This window comes from Eurosta solidaginis, chromosome 4 (assembly GCF_040869045.1).
Source record: "Eurosta solidaginis isolate ZX-2024a chromosome 4, ASM4086904v1, whole genome shotgun sequence".
In the NCBI taxonomy this organism is placed as follows: Eukaryota; Metazoa; Arthropoda; class Insecta; order Diptera; family Tephritidae; genus Eurosta; species Eurosta solidaginis.
Genome location: NC_090322.1, coordinates 14,906,674 through 14,929,888, shown reverse-complemented (window position 1 = coordinate 14,929,888; position 23,215 = coordinate 14,906,674). Strand labels below are relative to the sequence as shown.

The 23,215-nt window shown below is 36.3% G+C and overlaps 1 protein-coding gene across 8 annotated transcripts in view; it reads right to left on the bottom strand.

Moving 5' to 3' along the window:
* Positions 1-5,635: 5,635 nt before the first annotated feature.
* Positions 5,636-23,215, bottom strand: part of Pits (Protein interacting with Ttk69 and Sin3A) — a 48,760-nt gene continuing 31,180 nt past the window's right edge. For 6 of the 8 annotated variants that reach the window (XM_067780288.1, XM_067780290.1, XM_067780291.1 and 3 more), the window contains exons 3-5: positions 8,595-8,948; positions 7,580-8,082; positions 5,636-7,505 (exon numbers count right to left, since the gene is read on the bottom strand). In XM_067780288.1, the coding sequence (XP_067636389.1) occupies positions 7,365-7,505; positions 7,580-8,082; positions 8,595-8,948 (998 nt within the window). In that variant the 3' untranslated portion in view covers positions 5,636-7,364. The remainder of the gene's footprint in view (positions 7,506-7,579; positions 8,083-8,594; positions 8,949-23,215) is intronic. The other 2 variants (XM_067780294.1, XM_067780295.1) reach the window with 2 other exon arrangements.

Genomic DNA, 23,215 nt, shown 5'->3' with positions numbered 1-23,215 from the left:
AGGCACCTGGAAAAATTAGAGCAAGAAATCTAGCACGGAATAACCATTTTAAAGGAGGACGTTAACGAGCTAATCCGCGCCTGCCAGATGGCTAAAGCTGGCATTATTAACAGCAACCTTTTGAGCAAAGAAGAAGTCAAGCAACTTGTTAGTGAAATCGACGTCGTCCCATACAGCAACGCTATCGAAGCCATTGAGTATGGCAAGCCATCGATTTACACCAACAGCACGCTCCTGTATGTGCTGTCCTTGCCTAAGGTCACTGATGCCAGATTTAATCACTTTATCACAAGGGCAAACATCCAAGGAGGTCACCGTATACATTTGCGATACAGGTCAATCCTGACCAACAAACTCGAGACTTATGGGATAAGAGAAAATTGGTTGCAATTATCTTCTGCTAAGGTCTGCGACCGGAAATCTCTTGACTTATTACCGGAAACTGGTTGTCTGGCACGCCTTCTCAAAGGTGGGCACACAAGTTGTACCTACTCTACATACAACGAATCCACGGTAGAAGTTATCAAAGAGGACCCGATATTCCTTGATAACTTTATGGGCACAGTAGGATCAGGTAAAACTTTAATTTATCTAAACGGTTCTTATATTCTTCAGATGGACAACGAGACCATTGTCATTAACAACGTAACATACTCAAGCACTAGTACTTCTGGAGCACAGGTTCTTCCACCAGTTTTGACCAGCATTACAAACCACAGCATGGCACTAAACCTCAACCTGGTACACGGAATAACAATGGAAAACATCAAACTTCTGAAATACCTAAGGGACAAGACCAATTGGTTCGCACTTTCTGAAGGATCAGGGTTATTGCTACTTATGCTATTCATTTGGTGCATTTGGAGGAAGATCACAGCAAGGATAATCTTACCTGAAATAAACATTGCAAATCGGCTAAGTCGAAGAGGCGAAAATCCTTCTTCGCCAACTAATCCGCGGGACGCATATCTTTAAAGGGGGAGGAGTTAACACGCTGGCGGCCCCCAACATGTTGGATTCCCACAAGCTGAAGTTTACACTTACAGCTGTGTCGGCATAATCATTCTTCCCACAATCTCATAGCCACCTGCCGCTGTGTCAGCATAATCATTCTTCCCACAGTCCCATTGGCCAACTTCAGCTTTGTCAGCATAATTATTCTTTCCACGTTTGATGGGCCACCTGCAGCTGCGCTAGCATAATTATTGTAAGCAGCATAATTGCAACCCAACACCCGCTTCAAGGGCAAGTGCCTTTCATAATATCACGCAATGACAATATTGCGCAACGTTATCAAATCTATGGGAACCAAGTCAGTACCTATGCACATTGCAGCGGAGTCAGCATATTTCTATTTCACAATGTTGTGAGACTTTTGCATTGCACATACCAGCCAAGTAAGACACCTGCGGGAAGTCAAGGCAACACTCACACCCAGACGTCGCATATGTCTAGCTACAGAATGTAGCTGCACTAAATGTTATAAAAGGAAGCAGCAGTCCACGCAGAGGGCAGTTGCGTCGGGGTTTCCATACTAACCGCTATCATACTTAATTTTAGAATACTGAATAAAGTGTTAAATCTTAAATCTAAAGAACTTCTTTTCTTATTTAGTAACCAGGGCGAGTTGGCCCTTTAATTTTTTTTAGTGTAAGGATCACAGATCCTTGTAAGTGGCGCCCGAGCAGGGACCGTGAAGCTAGTGTATAAAGTAAAAAGGATAGGCCAAAAATTATACTGTTTTCACACAGACGGCTTATTGAATAATAAAGGCAGTTTTCTACATTAAGATGCTTATTGAGCTCAATCTTCCCGACAAAATTCGAATCTATTATTATTTCATTAGTAGCTAATCGAATGCCTAATGAAGTCAAAAGCACAATGCAACTCTGTTGGCAGCTTTCCGCTTCCGTTTCCGCTTCTTAGTTTTCAAAGCAAATGTCATTGTCTGCATGGCGGAACGATACAAGGTGGCCGCATCGAACAGCTGATTATAACCTTTTTTATTTGATTTGATACATCAACTACCGGCGCAGTACGATTTTGACATTTGTCCATCGAATTTACAAGTACATGGAATTTTTTTTGTTTGTAGGTATGTCACCATGCTCCCACCGTGTATCGTTCCGCCATGATTGTCTGTCTCATCCTTCATACTAATCGAGCAGTTACTTCTGTGTGAAAGCAAAAAATTTACGATTTCATTAGCAGGTGAAATGAGATCATTAAGTTTCTGTGTGAAAACAGTATTATAAACCGTTCGTTATAAGAAGTTAAAAGAGGCTGATAGCTCAAGAAATTGCAAAGAGGGGAAAAACCCTGCACAATAAAGTGAAAAGAGGCTGATAGCCGAAGAAATTGCAAAAAAGGGAAAAGCCCTGCAGTGTAAAGTGAAAAGAGGCTGGTAGCCCAAAAAATTATTAAAAAAAAACAAAACAGTGTGCTAATGCTAAACATATAAATGATAGGAGCGTAAGTAGAATATCTAAAAATAAATCTTAATATTTTCTTACAGGATAATGGAAGCGCTACAGACCACCGTTACAAATTTGACAGGTGCGGTTAACGCACTCTTGGAAAAGGTGAACAGCGTAGATAGGCGGGTATCTGCCTTGGACAATCTGCGATCCCGGCTCGACGTTTTAGAAGTAGCTAGCCAATCATCCGTACCGGAAGCAGAACCGCGAGCTCCTGCAACGGAGGCGGATCTTAAGGACATCTCCAGGTTACCAGATTGTGTGAAAGAATTGCAAACCTTTGACGGCAATCCCGTTCAATACATTTCATGGGTGCCCTCTGTTGAGAGCATCCTGCCTGACTTCAAGGTGGTAAGAAACAAACCGATATACCGCGCTATTTTACAGCACATTCGCCAAAAGGTACGGAGAGCAGCTGACACTGCCCTAATATCGTATAATATATTCGACACCAACTGGAGTGCCATTAAGGAGTGCCTATCACTCCATTACGCGGATAAACGCGACATCCGCACTTTGGAGTATCAATATATTTATATATATTAGTATTATATATATAAATAAATTAGCGGTACCCGACAGATGATGTTCTGGGTCACCCTGGTCCACATTTTGGTCGATATCTCGAAAACGCCTTCACATATACAACTACCACCACTTTTAAAACACTTTATTCCTTTAATTTTATACCCATATCGTACAAACACATTCTAGAGTCACCCCTGGTCCACCTTTATGGCGATATCTCGAAAAGGCGTCCACCTATAGAACTAAGGCCCACTCCTTTTTAAAATACTCATTAACACCTTTCGTTTGATACCCATATTGTACAAACGCATTCTAGAATCACCCCTGGTCCACCTTTATGGCGATATCTCGAAAAGGCGTCCACCTATAGAACTAAGGCCCACTCCCTTTTAAAATACTCATTAACACCTTTCATTTGATATTCATATCGTACAAAAAAATTCTAGAGTCAGCCCTGGTTCACCTTTATGGCGATATCCCTAAATGGCGTCCACCTATAGAACTATGGCCCATTCCCTCTTTAAATACTCTTTAATACCTTCCATTTGATACACATGTCATACAAACACATTCCAGGGTTACCCTAGGTTCATTTTCCTACATGGTGATTTTCCCTTATTTTGTATCCATAGCTCTCAACTGACTATGTAATGTTCGGTTACACCCGAACTAAGCCCTCCTTACTTGTTCGTAATTACATATTACCGAGGGGAAAAATTGCTTTGTAGACACACGTGCAGTATTTTTTTTTTTTTTGACAGCTCTATGCAGCGACGTAATGTTCACCAATATTTTTTCAACGCACTAAATATTGGATTTGTTATGCCCAAATTACATGTGCAGCAGTTTTGTCTGCAGCGCTGCTAGTTTTGCTGCTGCTGTTTTGTAAACACACGTGCAGTTGTTTACCTGGTAGCTCTATGCAGTGACTTCCAATATCCAGCCATCTAAAATTTTTTAGTAAATTTTTCCTTGTTGGCACGAATGCTTCCAAACACTGATGTGCTTCCAAAGCAGACTCAGCTAAATCTTATGACTCACCTTATCTTTTCGAACTTATCTCAATTTTCAAAGATAAATAAATACAAATTTATGTGGTCTTTTTTCACATATCCACTACATTATTTGAAATATTTTCCAATATTTATTATTATTCACGTTGAAGTATTTAACTGTATTCTTACATGGTAAGTTTACAAAGTATTTGTTTTATGCAATTTTTGTTTATATCAATGCCATTAATTTTTATGTTATACATTTAAGTGTATTTCAATTTATATTAATGCGTATTGTATGTTAATCTTATGTGTATTACGTTTATTGTATGTATTTATGTATGTAAATTAGTTAGGACTGTTTAGTTCTTGTTGTTGACAATTGTATTTAAGCAATTATTTACTGTTTTTTTGACTACAAACTACGATATTTTGTTTCAGCACGCTGCAACTTTGTTAGCGTTTAAAAATTTACCAGTAACTAATTTTTAAATAAATTAATTTATGTTATATCGGTTTAAAAAAAAAAAAATATTTACTTTTCTTTTTTAGAATTGGAATTTTTGTTTCGAATTTCTGTATCTGTTTGTAATTTTTTTTTTTTGAATTTTGCATCATAATATTTGTTTACACGTTTGACTACATTTTAAACGCCACAAAATCACTGACTGCAATAAAAATTTGTTTAATTTTGTGCATTATTTTGTATTTATATACGTATGTATGTATTGGTAGGTATGCACATAGCATTTTATGGCGTTGTGAATGCCAGGCTGGAGCATAATAACAAAAGTAATTTTTTCATAGTTCGGAGGTGGAATTTGTAGTCCATAAAAAGAAAAAAATTTCAAAATGCCAAAAATGATGCATTGATGCCAAGGCGAATTCAGTGCCAGGTGTTGTTATCCTAACAGCTGATTGCTTCTTCTTGATTATTTTCCATACAACGCCTTGTACTACAACATGTCAGTTAATCGCAATCAATGAAAATTTTCATTTGACTTGACATTCTTCTGCGCAGCGAATTTGTTGAATTCGCTTTGCCACCACCTGGTATGGATTCGCCTTGATTGATGCTTTAAGTTCCAAAACAAAAAATAAACTTTCTGGGACACAGGAATTTGTAAAAAATCAAGTTTCCTAAGTAACCATTGTTAAAAAGTTGTGGCGAATGTTATTACGTAATCGTGCTAATGCAATTCTAACTCCCTTCCTAATAACAGCTGCTGTTACAACCACAACAGCCATGATTAAGAGAAAACACTGATAACTATGCGATCCTTCTAGAAGAATGAATAATTAAGAAGCATCTGGCAACTAAGGGGGGGAATTTCTTGCCTTAGACTACAAAAAACAGCGTACAATCAAAGGATAACAATCATTTTAATTAAAATATTTCTACAGTAAACTTAAAGTGAAGTTGAACTAAAGTGTAAATTTGTACTAAAATTGCTAGTATTGAATCAAGTAAGTTATTAGTGACCGACTCGAACCCGATAAACAAGTGGTCGAGAAGTATTCCAATTCGACACAATACGAATTATTGAGTTCGTCCAATTTAATGAAGGGTATTGAAATATAAACGTTCAAGTTTGAAAAAAACTGGACATGCTTTGAATTGCATATTACTTTACCTTATATTGTATATATTTTTCCATGTTTGACGGTTTTGGTTTTTACGAACTGCGGATTCCATGCCATACTACGACCTTTTTTTATATTTCGCTCCACCCTTATAAATGCTATGCAATTAATGCTAATAATTTGTCTGACTCGTCAAACTTTTTTTTTTTTGTGGAGTTTTTTAATTTTTAGTTATTTTTTAAGTTTTTTAATTTTTTTTTTTAATTTTTGCCAAACTACATACAATCGCTAGAAAATACAAGTACACCAATGCAATATACAGTAAATGCCAAAGTAGCTGGCAAACACGCTTGCTAAGAAAATAAATTCCTTAATTTAAAAATATAACTGAACTTAGTATTAGTTTATAGTTTAAAGTTAAATGTAAATTTCAATATAATATATGTAGTATAAAGATAAACCGTAAATAATTTTTTGTTTATATTATATAAAACATTACTATAACTAAAACACATAAAAACATAAATCAAATATAATTGCATTAAACTTTTTTGTAGTTACTACAAATACAAAGTGTTTCATATCTTACAAATTAGGCATTATTTACATTTAATTTTTAAAATTAAACATTTCATATTCAGGCTATCACGTGACCGTGCTTATCAGGTTATCAGTTTCTGTATTTATATTTTTAATCTATAACAGAAATAGTTTTTAAACAGATAAACTGATAATAACAGCTACGTAAACAGACCTAATAAAAATAATTTATTTTTCAACTCTTAAAAACAAAAAATAAAACAATTACTTTCGGATTTCCTCTCGAATTTAACTTTTTCGTTCTAATACATTAAAAGAAAAAAAAACGCATTTAATACATACAAATACATTTGAAAATCGTATTGTAAAGAAATAACTTGCTTTTGCTTGCAAAAAAAAAAAACTGTAAATTCTTTATTAAAGGAAATAAGCTCCAGCTTTACTTAGTTTTGTTTAAAATTGTCTGCACTTTTTGGTGAACAGCGCTAAAATGCTTCAAGTTGGCTGCATTGCAGCCTATAAAATTTTGAGTTTTTAAAAAGTTGTATAATTTTACTGCATTGTTACTTTTTTTCGTTCCAAAGTTTCCCTCATTCAGTACTTGTAAAAATTAAACTTTTTAATTTTTTATATTGTTTATGCTGCTGTTGCGCTATTTTTCATCACAGCAACCTTCAAAAAAGTTCACAATCTGTTCATCGGTGTGGAGGATCCATTGATTGACCACCAGCACAAAGTAGGGTGCTCAAATAGTGTTCATCCCTCTTTTAAAAACATTCAGTACCTAAAACTCTCTTATTTACCGCACAAAACAATGGGATTCTCAAAATGCCAAGTAGTCACAAATTTCCCATACCAGTTAACAACTTCTGTGCACATTCACACGAAATTTCCAAATCATCAACATCCAAAATATTTTATGTTGCTATAAAATTCTTGGCTACCCATTGCTTAACGTTAAATTCATACTACTTGTTTGCGCTTTCCTAATTTTCAAACTCTTTTTTTTTTTAATGACCACAGTTACTAGTTTTTAAACTGGTGATTTGTCAAAACACTGATTATCAATAATGAAAATCCTTGCTTGCTTTTTAAATTTTTCGAGTGCTTATTTCAAACTACTCATACAATTTCCATTACAATACTTTTTAACCAAAAAATGTGTTTGCCTTCCAGTTAGTTGAGTTTTTGTTTAAAAATTTTCCAAAGCTCGCCGTAGCTTTTTACAATAAAATGGACATTAAGATTCACGCTCTTTCTTCACCTTTACCTCTTCACCCAGTATAGTGGTAATTTCGCCTTGCATAAATGCCCATGGAATTGTCGAATTCGCTAGTGGACAACGATCACCACTGGGACAATATACCTCATTTCCGAGGCCCTGCAAGAAATAAGTTAAAAAAATTCAATTAAATTTCTCATGTTCATTCTTCGAATATGTTTAGCTCCACTTACATTTTGCCGTTTGATACTTTCTCTACTGCACGGGAAACAAAACTTATGATGATTTACTGACGGGCACTGCACAAAGTGTGTATCCTCCAGTCGTTCTTGGCACAATGTACATTTCAGTGTAGCATTTTGTGCCGTTGCTGCAGGATTAGTTGCTGATGCATTACCAGGTGCCGCAGTATTTGCTGAATTCATGCCACCTACTGTTTGGCCATTGCTGTTATTTGCGCCAGGACCACCACCATTATTGCTACCGCCATTCGCGTCGTTACCATTGCCACCAGGTGGTAATGGTCCATTATTGCCACCAGTATTTCCGCCACTACCACTACTTACATTGACTGCACCGCTGTTGTTAACATTGCCTCCAGCTCCGCCACCATTGTTGCCACTACCCGGGCCCACTTGTGCCGTATTCGCTGGACTCGACTGCACTTCTGAACTGGTGACTGTAGTGCTGGATACATGACGTGATCCCGATGAGCGACGTCCAGATGATGAACCAGCTGAAATAAAATGATAAAAGAGAAAAAAATATTACATTAAGTATATACATCAGCCATAAGTTATAAGTAATATGTAGTAAGTGAAAGTAGGAATGAAAAGATACGAGCATCAGTATGTGAAATTGTGTAATTCTGCGAGTGTGAATGTGAGAATCTAAGTAGACATGATGAATGGACAGTGAGTTGAGACCTGACGCCTCCAAACAGACGCTAGACTAAAATGGCTAAATACTATAGTAGTGAAAATGCTGTATACTGAATAAATGGATAGAACAGATCGATCGAATGGTCGACTACTTGTATATATAAATAGCTGTCTACAGACAGTTCATACAGAAGTCGATATTTCGCACGGTCTATTTAGCTAATGGATTTTAAGACGCTATATCAATATGCCAAATGCACTTTAATAATTTACTGAATTTTTTCAATGTCTACTTATTCTAATATGTAGTGTACTTTTCTTTCTTTAGTTTGTTTAGTTTCGCATTTAGCACTGGGACACTACTCACCCGAACTATTCGGTGAATGTTGACTACCGCGTGATGCTGTGCGCGGTGGCGGTGGTCCCGGTGGGCTGGGTCCGTTCCGTGGACTACCCGATGGTAATGTCTCTGTAATAGACATTAGATTAGCCATCGGACTTTGTGCTAATTGTGTGACTGAACAGGCGGTTGTTGGTAATTGTGGCATATGTGGTGGTGCTATTGACTGGTGTGCTAGAGATTGAGGTGGCAGTTGTTGTTGTAATGCTAATTGCTGAGCATGTTGATGTTGATGTTGGTGTTGGTGTTGTGATGACGACAAAGCTGGTGACGTCGAATTGCCTAACGGCATAACCGGATGTGGCATGGGCGGCACATAAACTATAAAATTCGAATCGAATCAGACAAAATTGTTTGACTTTGCGCTAGTATTTGATTAAAAAAAATTCATATTCTGCGCACACATATTTGACTAACGTACAAACACACACAGGCAAACGTGCCAAATAATTTCAAAGGAAAGTTTTCCTAGAAAAGCGTATGTAAATAATGAAAAAACATGTGTGTGAGGTGTTAGTCAAAATGTATGGCGAAAATGAAAAAGTAAACTTTAAAATCATAGTAAATAAATGAATAAATAAAACAAAGTTTATATTAATAAATAAAACTAGTAACAGCATTAAATGAAGTAACGATTAAAGTTAAGAAAGAAGATGATGTATTTTGAATGTAGGAGTCGGTGGATATGATAGTAGCACGATAATTTGACTTCGATTTTAATAACAGTTATTTTTGAAAATGTTATGAAAATTAGCTATCGTACAGATATCAGATACCGACTATTACATATATGAAATATCCATACATACACAGAATACAAACATACACAGTGGCACCAAAACAGATACTACTTAAAATTTTTTTTAACCGTAAAATAAATATTTACAAAAACTGGCATATGCCTTGATGCAGAAGGAATGTTTATAATAAAAAAAATACCAGCCACATGGAGTCACAAGCTTTGCGGTGCTTCACAACAGTAGACAACAATCGTTCGACTTACATTCGTGATGTGAAAATTAGCGTGTGCTTAATACATTTTATACATAATCTAAGGGATAACATGCAGTTTCTTCAAGTTTTTGAGGTTAAGTTGAGCTCACTACTCAAGGAATTGGTGCAATTCTTAATTTCTGAATGAGGTAATAGAATCTTTCGCTTATGGTACATAATCCGCAATCGTAATGTAAATAAAAAACAAAAAATCTCTACCATTTCATTAAAAAAAATGCAAAGCACATGCCCACACATTGCTTTATTCGCCAGCAGAGAGTAAACGAGCCTCCTTATTTTTAGTTGTAGGTGTTAATAAAGCGAACAGAACTTTATAAATTCTATTGCCTTTCTTTATTATGTTTGTTTTTAAACTATGTATTAGCGTCTGAAAGGCATAGAATTTTTACATTGTGGCGTAAAATGGAAAATGACATTTAAGGTCCGGGCAAAGCAACATCGAAAATTTAGAAAACAAATGTTTCAACTAGAAAACAGCTTTTCTAAGCTGGTTCCCCTAGGCAGGGATTTAGCAAAACAGTCCGAGTGTTTTTCTGTCATTACACGCTTCTCGTGAAAATTCAGAATCGGCATAAAACATGTTGGTCCCATGCCGCCAATTTGTAGGAAAAATTAAAAAGGAGCGCTAAGAATGTTTTCCTTAATCTCGACGGAGGTAAATCACGCCAAGTATTATTTTTTTTCACACGCTTATACTATCTTTACTTGTATATATGCTTGTTTGTAACTCTCTAGGTTAGGGGCGCAAAGAAGAGTTAGATCCATCTAGCGGCAATTGTTTAAGACTCGTGGCAGCGCAGCCACGAACCTCTGTGCTACGGTGCTATCGACATTCAAATATCTAAGTGCATTGTAGATACTAAAACGGCACCATATTTGCGAGTTTTTTAGTTTTTTTCAAACTATATTTTTTATTATTTTTAATGTACAATGTACGCGATGTATGGAATCTACCACAGTGCTTTGAATGAATGAGCGCAAAAGCATTCGTGCTGATCAATACCCTCATGCACATGTTACATGTTTGTATACGGAGTCCTTTATTTTTTATTGTAGATCGATGTAAACAGAACTACACAAGAACGTCAGTGTAGTATATAAATTTATTTTTGTAGGCATAAACATTTTGCCTGAGGGAAGAATAATTGACTTTAGTTTCAATTTCGTACTCAGTGAGCTACAAAAATAGATTTTTACAAAAGAAAAAGAAGTATATTTATAAATAGGGTATATACATGTATGTATGAGTGGGGGAGCCCTGAACTGATTTTAAGAAACATATGCTCATAAGTTTCCTAAATATAAAATTTTATGATAATTTCAATAAGAATTTATTTTTTCCATGTTCACTATACGTTTTCAAACAAAAACAACGGAAAATACTTCACGATGAAAAGAGAATACGATTGCGTTTACATAAATCTGCCTTTACACCTTAAAAGAGTTCGTATCACTTAGGCGGGGTTTTTCAGTGAGAGTTTAAACTTAAATTAAAGTTGACTAGAGTTTAACCCTGCCACTTCGGCCGCTTAAGCTGAGATGAGCAGTAAAATTTTACGTTATCGGCAAAGTGGCAAGGTTAAACTCTAGTCAACTTTAACTAGAGTTTCAACTCCCACTTAAAAACCAGGCCCCAAGTGATACGAGTCTTTTACACTATGCCCTATTATAAAAGGTTTCCCGTCATCATATTTTGTAAAAATTCCTCTTAACGACACAAGTAGCACACTTCGGATTTTACTTCGACCTCGTGGAAAGAAAAAGACTATGAAGCCTTCCAACTTTTCGTCCCAAAAGCACAAGGAATCTGCTGGTATATCAAGCAAACTATAATAGTGAATGCATATCGACTGTTGAGTAGAATATCACCCTGTCTCGGCTGCCGGTTCGAAAACGCCCTCCCTCAAAATGTTTTTTCAAGAACGCCCTAATTCAGAATTTGTTTCAAAAACCTCCTATATCATAGTTCCGTTGAGGAACATCCTATATTAGAATTTTTTTCATAAACGTTCATAAACATCAAAATGTATTTATGCGCAGATAAGGGGTTTTTGAAAAATCTCAGATAGGGTGCTCTTCAACCGTATTTTGAAATGCCCCCTATTTGAAATAAATTTTGACACAGGTCGTTTCGAAAATGTTTTTGATATAGGGCGTTTTTGAAACGGCAGTCGAAATAGGGTGATATTTCTTTCAGCAGTCGATAGGCATGTACATATATATATATATATCCATATATATATGTAAATGCAAATTAAGTTTATACAACTGTGTATTGCATAGGTATCTACATTTACTTATATGTATGTAAAGAACGTATTTCTATGCAACTGTATTAGTTTAAATGTATATGTAGTTTATTTCCATTCAGTTTAAGCACAACAAAGAGTACAACCGCTCGTAGAAAAACGTGTGCGCATACGTCATTTTTAGTATATTTGTTGTTGTTATTATTGTAGTGGTAATGAATTCCAATTGCGGCCCAAGCCTCCCAAAACCGACCGACATACCCAACCTGAACTGGTTGCTTTGAAAACAGGCTTTTGTAGGCTATATATTCGAAGTACATATCTACATGAATATTTATATTTAGTTTATTATGTGCCATTGTATGTACAAGTGTGTTTTTGCGAGGATGTTCTCCCCTTTTTTTATTTGTTGCTGTGTATACGTATTTTTAATGACATTTTTACAACGTAACGCTGCCAAATGTTGCAAGCCGTTTGCTTTTCAACTTTACTTTTGAATGGTGGGGTGACTAAGAACCATTTTCAGGATCTTCGGTTAACGCTCACTGGCACCTTATAAAGTATGTAAATTAAACTTCCTTAACCCTAACGCCATAGTCGTAACTATACCCATATCCATAAACATCTCCATTGTGATCGATTAATGGTGCCATAACCTTAAACAGCTGACATTTTCATAAAAATGAGGAAAACGCAAAAAATTACAAACATTCCACAAAAAATAAGTCTCTTAGTCAAAACGTATCCAAAACAATAAATAAAATATACAAAAAGTTAATAAATTCACCAACTCAAATATTTTTAGGTTATGGATATGGCGAAAAAACCAAAAACCAATAGTTTGGCTATGGTATGGTTATGGCTTTAGCGTTATGATATGACACCATTAATCGATTACATTGATTTCCATAAGGTTGGTTTGATCAGCTGTTTCATCTGGTTATGGAGAAGTAACCATTAATTGGCCCTTAAGTGCCACTTGACATTAACTTATAGAAGCACAAAATAAAAGAGAAACGTGAAAGTTTGATGGCTAGAAATCTAGTTTCTAGGGATGGAACACATTATGCATATTGATGGAAAAAATAATTTCTATGGATAGTCGTCACTGCTATCAGACACCGAAAAAGTCCTCAAAAATTAAACTAACGATCTTGCGACAAGCGAATATGAAAATTTTTGTTTGTTAAAAATATACTTGTGATACAATTGTCGCTAAGTGGTCATAGAATTGGGCCACTGGTTATTCTTAGAGTGGCTTTTGTAGGTGCAATGAGAAATAGGGGGTGTTAGTCCTTCATCAGTATGCAAAACATTTATTCAGCAGAATTTCCAAAGAAAATGCAACGAACGATTTAGGAATAACCAACCCATAGCCTCAATTTTACTGCGAAAAGGGCTGTCGTGCTAGACCTAGGAGTAGCCTGCGTATGTACGGAGTGCTATCAGACGCCAAAAAAATGAGCAAATGGTGACAATTCGTTGAAAAATATGAAATTATGCTAAATTATGTATTTATACAAAACATATATTTCACTCAACGTCAACGCGAGCTAACGCTTCGCTTGAGCTCACAAACCCGTTAACTACTTGCAGAAAAAAATAATGGCGCCAAACGTCGTTCCAATTCTGTTGCCATTGAAAACCAGTAATGCAAATACTGGTTTGCTCTGCATTTGCATGCGACCTGCGACACCGAAAACATTACAATGACAGCATAAATAAACCTGCTAGCATAACAGTGGAATATGACTAAAGAAAATCGAAGAACAAAAACCATGGTTGAACTGCAGTTGAAGCAAATAAAAATACAAGAAATATAGAACCATTATTTTGCTGGCAACTGGCGTTTGCTATCGACCAGCGGATGCTATCATCGCTTATGTCGTTGTCAGCGTCGCCAAGTTCAGACCTGCTTTATGTAAAATGTGTGCAACAAAAAATGAATAAAATAAAAAAGGGAAAAAGCAGTCATACAAGACGACAAAAGCACGTTTCGCCGCACCGCCGGACTGTTATTTCGGAGCGCTCACGTATGTACTAAAACATTAGTGACGCGTACGCAACAACCGGTTCGATACGCCGTACAAATGCTCATTGTAAACATAATAGAGCAACCCGTCCATACCACTTTGCCGCACCACGCCTCATACTCTTCTTTCCTCAGCAACTTGTTCAGATTACGACTTTTTGAAAAGCATAATATATCCACATATACGAGTAGTGACTTGAATTTAAACGTCATGGCTCATGGCATGGAACCGGCTAAAGTTAGCTACCCAACCAACAACATGAGCTCTACACTCAGTCAACCGGCGTATTGTACTGCATACCAAACAGTTTGGGTTCGTGCAAAAGTTAATCAACTTTTATGCTTAGGTATCACGAAAATGTAAAAAAAAAAAAAAATAATAATAATAATAAAAAGAAAAATTTCAAGCTATACAAGAAGCAGACAATGAGGCAGAAGAAGCAACGTATGACAACAAATAAGAAACAACTAGAAAAACGTAACTGAGAGACAACGATGACTGTCAAGTGATACTATGTATAGAACATGCATTTGGATATATAAACATATTTGGACACGTACAAAGCAATAGTGCCAAGTAGCCCCTGTGGAAGAAGTTTAATAAAAAAAGTTATGCAGTCATTGTGGAGGCCACGAAAAATACCCATGTCGGTTAGGAAACTTTTGATTCGGTTACCTAATTGAGAGAAGATATGTCAGTTGGAATGTGTATAATTTTATAGCCAACATAATGCTCTCATATAATCATACATTTAATAAATTAAACGACTAAGGCAAAAGCAATTGAAATGGAAGTTGTTGACAAATTGATGAAGCACGTACTGCTGAGGTGCACATTTATTTGACAGCTGTCGTAGTGTAGAGTGCTTCTAAAAAAATGTCTTGGGCTAGTAAACCAAAAGATATGACAACAATTTGCTCCATAAAGATAGTCTGTAGAAAGTAATGTCTTGTTAACGATATGCCACACTAGAATCTTTTTTTTTCGATATATTGGTGAATGTGTATATATATATTTTTCATCGCAAACGATTCAGCCATATAGGTTATACACTGTAGCCAACAGCGGTGCGTGTCTCCGCTATTCAGTACAACCTGTTTTGCGAGGATGATAAGCGTTTATTTTCTTATCTTCACGCGGTCTTTCGCTTTGACAGCGCCTTACCCTGCAAAAATCGTTGGATCATGTGGTCCACTGGAGTACTTACCATTATACTCCACTGTAATGCAGCAATGGACCAACTCATGTTTCTACACGAACATATTAGCCATGTTTTTTTACACGTAAACGACTACACGCTTAAACTTTATATGGACTGCTAAGCGACAAACTTTAAATACACCTCTGAATTGCTGCGCATAAAATTTGTCCTACTAAATTTCAAAACGCATTATACTCAGATGTAACTGAAATATGTGTCTTTGTTTCATCCTCTACACTAATTCTATGTATTCTATGTGTGTCCACAATTCATCGCAACTGATTTAGCTATATGTTATACCCTATGGCCATCAGAGGGTTGTGTCTCCGCTTTTCGGTACACCCTGTGGCTGTAGCTAGTTATTTAACCACTGCCGCTAGATGGTCTCCTAAGCATTATCTAAGCGATAGGAGTTTTTTTAACGCGCAAACGTAAACGTATACGCGTGTATAAAAAAACACGGCTATTGTTAGCCGATCATTGCTCGTTTTTAACGATTGTAATCACTACACGATGTTTATTCGACTGTGGGTTCTCCATGGATTATTCTGATGTAATGCGGAGCTGGAGTATATGGTGCAGTCCTAGGACATCGCAATGTTAATTGTACCATATTTTTTGTATGAATTGTGGTTAATTTTGGAGCACTCGCTTGGTCCATAGCGAGTACTCCATACATGCATGCATGGAGTACTCGCGATTTTTACAGGGTACGTTAAAAATTTTCTAACTTTGCACGTTGTTTTACATTCCACAAACGATATAAATGCGGCTATAACATTGAACTCATCTGCCAGGCTACGTAAAAAAGGCTACTTTTTAAATCTGGCCTCATAGGGGAACTAAAGCGAGACGAGGTGGTAGCGCTTTATGTATATTCGGCCTTATTTCTGATAACCACATTTGGGGCAATCGATTATCGATACATTTTATTCAGTCCACCACCGAAGATAATCACCCCTATTCTGCATTTCGATTACGTTCCCGTTCTACGCTCCGCTTTAATCGAAGTTTGGTATTCTGCATTACGACGGAATCGTAAAGAGAAGAGGAAGAGCAAATGATTTTTCGAAATCAGCTGTTGGTACGGAATGTGTGAACATTGGAACAAAATAAATTAAAGAAAATTTGTAAAAAACACTGAAAAACGTTTATATTTTATTATCCACGCCATTTTGTACAAAAAAAGGCAATAGAATATATTCCCGCAGTGTTATATTTTTTTCAGTGAGTGCTTTCGTAATTGTAAGTGTGTTTTGTCGTTCTTTTGGCCAATTCCCTGCCGTGGCCACCAAGTTTTGTTAAAACGGATTCCTGCACGAATATAGTTGACATTTTCTGAATTTTAAGGATGCTAATTTCATTGCACTGGCCTAAAATACTTTATAAAGGTTTATTTATTCTTTCCGCAAGGATTATTTACGTTTTCGCTTCACCTTCCTCTACGCCGGCAGCTTGCTTTGGCATATAACGGGACCCAACGAACAGACACAAATTATAGCTGTCTATTATAATGGAATCAATAGCCGCTGCATTATGTAAGGAGTTGGAAAGCAACGCATACGAAAATTGCCAGGCGAGAATGGAAAGGCAAATATTGCGAGATTTGTGTAATCTATTTGAGATGAGTGACGAATTGTAAGTGGTAAAGTGGTAAAGTTTAATGACTTATTTTCTTATTTAGGTTCAAAAAAAACTTTCGACTTAACAAGGATGCTTTCAAGTATGTGTTAGATACTTTTACGGGGCAAATACGTTCAAGGACTTCGACATCGACATGTTGATTTTGACCTGGAAACATATAAAAAACAATCGTCATCAAGCCTTCTACGTTTCTTAACAAGTTTTACTTACATTTTTGTTAAAATTTTGTTATAAATTAATAAAAAAATAAAAATAAAATATTTTTCCGCCAACTAATCTGCAACTTAGAAAAACGGAACTACGATCGAAATGCAGAATACAAAAAATCGAACGATTGGAACACAGAATACCAAAATTGTCAAATCGAAAAAATTCCAATCCAAGTCGAAATGCAGAATAGGGCTGAATAAATCGAAGTTGCTAGCATTGTAAATCTTATAGTAAACATTAGCGCCGTTCCATTGGTTTATCGAGCTCTGGCTCAAATCTCATTGGAACGATCTGGATCAACTTTATGAAAGCTGGCAGCAATAATATAAAACATCTGTTTTGTAGAAAATAAGAAGAAACGTACACAAAATTTTAAGATACTGATAGAATTATTTCGCACGTAAGCAAACTATTTTCCTTACATCATCTTCAAGTTGTTTACTCTTTCAGTGTTTTAGCTTTTAAATATGGCGAGATCTTTTATGTATACACAAATGTACACGTATTTAGTTCAGTGCTACAATGCTCAACCAGCTGATTTTATTTTTTTCATTTCACTGGAGTAGGGATTGTTAGAAGGAGATGGCAAACTTAAAAAGAAACCAACGAATTTACAATATTTTCTTACTACTTACAAATGCTGCTAAGTTCTATGTTTTTATTCCATTCCATTCGTCTAACACCAACACGCTAATTTTGACAATGTGAACAAAGGTATGTTATTGCTGTAGAGATGAGCCAACCATATAGTTGAGCTATGAGTGCTACCAACTCAAAAGTGGTTAGCTGTCAAAAAATCTACTACAGAAAACGAAACGAACAGAACTGCTATACGGATCAGAAATTGAAACAGATAAATATCAGGATCACAACCCCTGCAAAAATTGTTGGATTACGAGTTCCATTTTCTTCATGTTGGAGTACTCTAACAATACTCCTTTGCAATGCGTTTGCGGACCACCATCAGCCGATCATTGCTCGTTTTTTAAGGACCCTGATCACGACACGATGACGATCGAACAGAGTTGCCAAAAGTAAAATATTGCATACAAATAACTGATAATAAAATTTTACTATGGCAACTCTGATAAAATGCAACCGCGCACTGGTTTTATGTATACATCCCTTCAAAAAACGCGAGTACTCCATAAATAATGTAAGGAATACTCCTTTGGGAGTATAGGAGTGTTCCAAAACTAATCTGTATTCATACAAAAAATGTGCTCCAATTAACATTGCGATGTCCTAGGAGAGGAGTAGGTGATCCCACTCTCGCTTTGTTTGTGAGTATTCCATAGAGTACATACGTGAAAGTACTTTCCAAAGTACTTTCACTGTAGTACTCCATGGAGCACCCACAGAGGATCATAATCCAAAGTACTAAAGAGGAATTGTGTCGGAAAGAATTATCGGAGTGAATTTAATTTAAAATGAAAGTAAATGAAGAGGGGCAATATAACTTTTATATTTTTTACTACGAATATTCTTATGTTATTTAGCATTTGCGTGAATAAAGAAACTATTATTTCTCTATCGAGTGAGGTATCAAAAGACGCGTATTCACGTCTAGATCAAGAATCCGAAAGCGAAACTTTTTTTACCCGTTCAAGAGATATTAACGAAAAACCGAAAAAAGACCCGCGGGTCCCTCCGAAACCGGGGGTGGGATCGATAGTATTTTTGCGCAGAACACCTTTCTGGGTTGGCGGCCTTCGGCCGCGCTTATAAAAAATAACTCTGGCCTACGCCATGCCAAGTCCGGGTGTGTGGTATAACCGTGGCGGTGATGCACAATTTTTTTGTGGGTACAAACACAACAACAACCACATGAAAATCGCCAACTTCAACTGCAAATATCTCCGAACGGAGATAACATTTTTCTTTTCCGGATTATTGTTCTCGAGATTAATACGCGTCTTTTGATACCTCACTCGATCTCATCTCGATACCTTACTCAATCTTGGCCCAACTTTAGGGTGGGTACCGTAAACTGCACTACTACCAAATATTATCTATGTCCGGAGATATTTCATTTCATTTCATTTATTTGCAGTCAATGGAATAAATCCTTACAGACTAAATATATTAAATAGTTCTTAAATACAATGTAGAGCTAAAAGTATGAAACTTATATACATATATGGACCGGAGAACTTAAAAGGCAGAGTTTAAAATAATTAAAAATTTAAACCTTGGTAGTGAAAAATCCAATGAAACCGTAACGCTCAGTGAGTTAAACTCACGTATAGCACGGGCAATAGGAGCATTACAGGCATAATTAGTTCTAAGATTATCACCATAAAAGGGATAGAAATTTCGGAGAGAACGTTGAGGGACATTAAATCGAAACCGCTCCAGCAAGTACGGGCAGTCAATAAACCCATTAATAATGTTATAAGCGAAACTTAAGCAGATAATAGATCTACGATCCAACAAGGTCTTAAGGTTTAATAGCAGGAGACGAGCCGAATAAGGAGGCATCGGTTCAGAGAAGTTTAAAGGTCGAAGAGCATATTTAAGAAAGATCTTCTGTATACGCTCTATTCTATTTACAGCTGTCTGCTGGCTTGGCCTCCAAATAAAAACTGCATATTCCAAACGCGACCTAACAAAGGCCGTGAATAATAACTTGATCGTATACGGATCTGAGAATTTTATAGTATTACGCCTAACGAAACCAAGCATAGAATATGATTTAGCAGTTATATAGTTTACGTGATTGTTAAACGAGAACTTACTATCAAAGATAATACCAAGATCTTTAATCTCATTAACACACTGAAGCTCACAATTTGAAATTCTGTAAATCTTATGTAGTGTACTAGTTGTTTTCGCATAAGTTATGTGGAAACATTAGCGGGGTTCAAGGAAAGATGAGATTCCTCGCACCAGCGGTAAAGTTTGATAATGTCATTTTGTAATCTTGAGGCATCATCTGGCCCCTTAATTGCTGAGAATAGCTTCAGGTCATCAGCGTAAAGTAAACACTTGGCGAACGAGAAGCAACTACTAATGTCGTTGATAAAAAGAATAAAAAACAAGTAAGGAAGGTTAAGTTCGGGCGTAACCGAACATTACATACTCAGTTGAGAGCTATGGTGACAACATAAGGGAAAATAAACATGTAGGAAAATGAACCGAGGGAAACCCTGGAATGTGTTTGTATGACATGCGTATCAAATGAAAGGCATTAAAGAGTATTTTATGAGGAAGTGGGCCATAGTTCTATAGGTGGACGCCATTTAGCGATATAGCCATAAAGGTGGATCAGGGTTGACTCTAGAATGCGTTTGTACGATATGGGTATCAAATTAAAGGTATTAATGAGGGTTTTAAAAGGGAGTAATCCTTAGTTCCATAGGTGGACGCCGTTTCGAGATATCGCCATAAAGGTGGACCAGGGGTGACCCTAGAATTTGTTTGTACAATATGGGTATCAAAAGAAAGGTGTTAATGAGTTTTTTAAAAGGGAGTAATCCTTAGTTCCATAGGTGGACGCCTTTTCGAGATATCGCCATAAAGGTGGACCAGGGGTGACACTAGAATGAGTTTGTACAATATGGGCATCAAACGAAAGGTGTTAATGAGTATTTTAAAAGGGAGTGGGCCTTAGTTCTATAGGTGGACGCCGTTTCGAAATATTGCCACAAAGGTGGACCAGGGGTGACTCTAGAATGTGTTTTAAAAGGGAGTAATCCTTAGTTCCATAGGTGGACGCCTTTTCGAGATATCGCCATAAAGGTGGACCAGGGGTGACACTAGAATGAGTTTGTACGATATGGGTATCAAATTAAAGGCATTAATGAGAGTTTTAAAATGGAGTGGTGGTAGGTGTATATGTGAAGGCGTTTTCCAGATATCGACCAAAATGTGGACCAGGGTGACCCAGAACATTATCTGTTGGATACCGCTAATTTATTTATATATGTAATACCTGCCGAGATTTTAAGGGTTTTTTATTTCGCCCTGCAGAACTTTTTCATTTTCTTCTACATAATATGGTAGGTGTCACAACCATTTTATAAAGTTTTTTCTAAAGTTATATTTCGCGTCAATAAAACAATCCAATTACCTTACCATGTTTCATCCCTTTTTTCGTATTTGGTATAGAATTATGGCATTTTTTTCATTTTTCGTAATTTTCGATATCGAAAAAGTGGGCGTGGTCATTGTCGGATTTCGTTCATTTTTCATACCAAGATAAAGTGAGTTCAAGTAAGTACGTGAACTAAGTTCATTAAAGATATGTCGATTTTTGCTCAAGTTATCGTGTTAACGGCCACGCGGAAGGACATACGAACAACTGTGTATAAAAACTGGGCGTGGCATCAACCGATTTCGCCCGTTTCCACAGAAAACAGTTATCGTATATATAATCTATGCACCTACCAAATTTCACAAGGATTGGTTAAGTTTTGTTCGACTTATGGCGTTAAAAGTATCCTAGACAAATTAAATGAAAAAGGGCGGAGCCACGCCCATTTTGAAATTTTCTTTTATTTTTGTATTTTGTTGCACCTCATCATTACTGGAGTTCAATGTTGACATAATTTACTTATATACTGTAAAGATATTAAATTTTTTGTTAAAATTTTACTTAAAAAAATTTTTTTTTTAAAGTGGGCGTGGTCCTTCTCCGATTTTGCAAATTTTTATTAAGCGTACATATAGTAATAGTAGTAACGTTCCTGCCAAATTTCATCATGATATCTTCAACGACTGCCAAATTACAGCTTGCAAAAGTTTTAAATTACCTTCTTTTAAAAGTTGGCGGTGCCACGCCCATTGTCCAAAATTTTACTAATTTTCTATTCTGCGTCATAAGTTCAACTCATCTACCAAGTTTCGTCGCTTTATCGGTCTTTTGTAATGAATTATCGCACTTTTTCGGTTTTTCGAAATTTTCGATATCGAAAAAGTGGGCGTGGTTATAGTCCAATATCGTTCATTTTAAATAGCGATCTGAGATGAGTGCTCAGGAACCTACATACCAAATTTCATCAAGATACCTCAAAATTTACTCAAGTTATCGTGTTAACGGACGGACGGACGGACATGGCTCAATCAAATTTTTTTTCGATCCTGATTATTTTTATATATGGAAGTCTATATCTATCTCGATTCCTTTATATATGTACAACCAACCGTTATCCAATCAAACTTAATATACTCTTTGAGCTCTGCTCAACTGAGTATAATAACGGTCCCAATATACTACCCTGAGTTACACCAGAAGTGGCAACAAATCGCCTGGAGGATACACCATCAATATTAACAACACATTGCCTGTTAAATAAGTAAGAGGCAATCCATAGCAGAAACGAGGAATGAAAGCCAAGAGAAGCTAATTTTCCTAGTAAAACTCTATGAGAAACTCTATCAAGAGCTTTAGAGAAATCTGTGTAGATGCAATCCACTTGAAACCTAGCAGAAAATGACTCTACACAATATTCACTAAAGACAGCAAGATTAGAAACAGTTGACCTGCCATCGACAAATCCATGTTAATAGGGAGAAATGAGAGATTTAACAGCAAAACTTAGCTTTGCATTGACGGCATGCTCAAAAATCTTGGAAATAGTAGACAGCTTGGATATGGGCCTGTAGTTGCGGACATCGTTCTTGTTACCACTTTTAAAGACTGGGGTAATGGAAGTTATTTTCCAATCATTAATGAACGTCCTACAAGACAAGGATTTATTGAAGATCAGTCTTAACGGATATATTAAAGCTGGACAGCACTTTAGCACTATAGGGCACAAGCCATCAGCATCAGACCGATAGGAGGATTTTAATTTATTAATGGCTTTACTAATATCCTCAGAAGAGAGACATAGCGTTCCAAAGGTAACAGCACAGTCCTGACTCTCCGGAAATTCAAGTATTTGATGATTGTTATCTTCTGGGTCAAAATTCGATTTGAAAAACTCCGCAAATTGGCTGTTTCAGTTGGAGAATTCGCAGAATTGTCATCGAGAAAAACACCTGTTGGGACACTGGCGCAGCATTTTTTTGACTTTATGTAATTCCAGAAGGATTTCGGATTCGATTTAATGCTCAATGTTACGAATGTAATTGGCGTATAGATACTTATCCAACTTGAAACTCCTAAGATAAAACTTGTATTTAGTAAAAAACAAATGATTCTTCGAGTTTTTGAATTTTTTAAAGTATTTGTTCCTAAGATTCTTCAATTTCTTTAAGTCCCTTGAATACCATAGCAATTTATAGGATCTT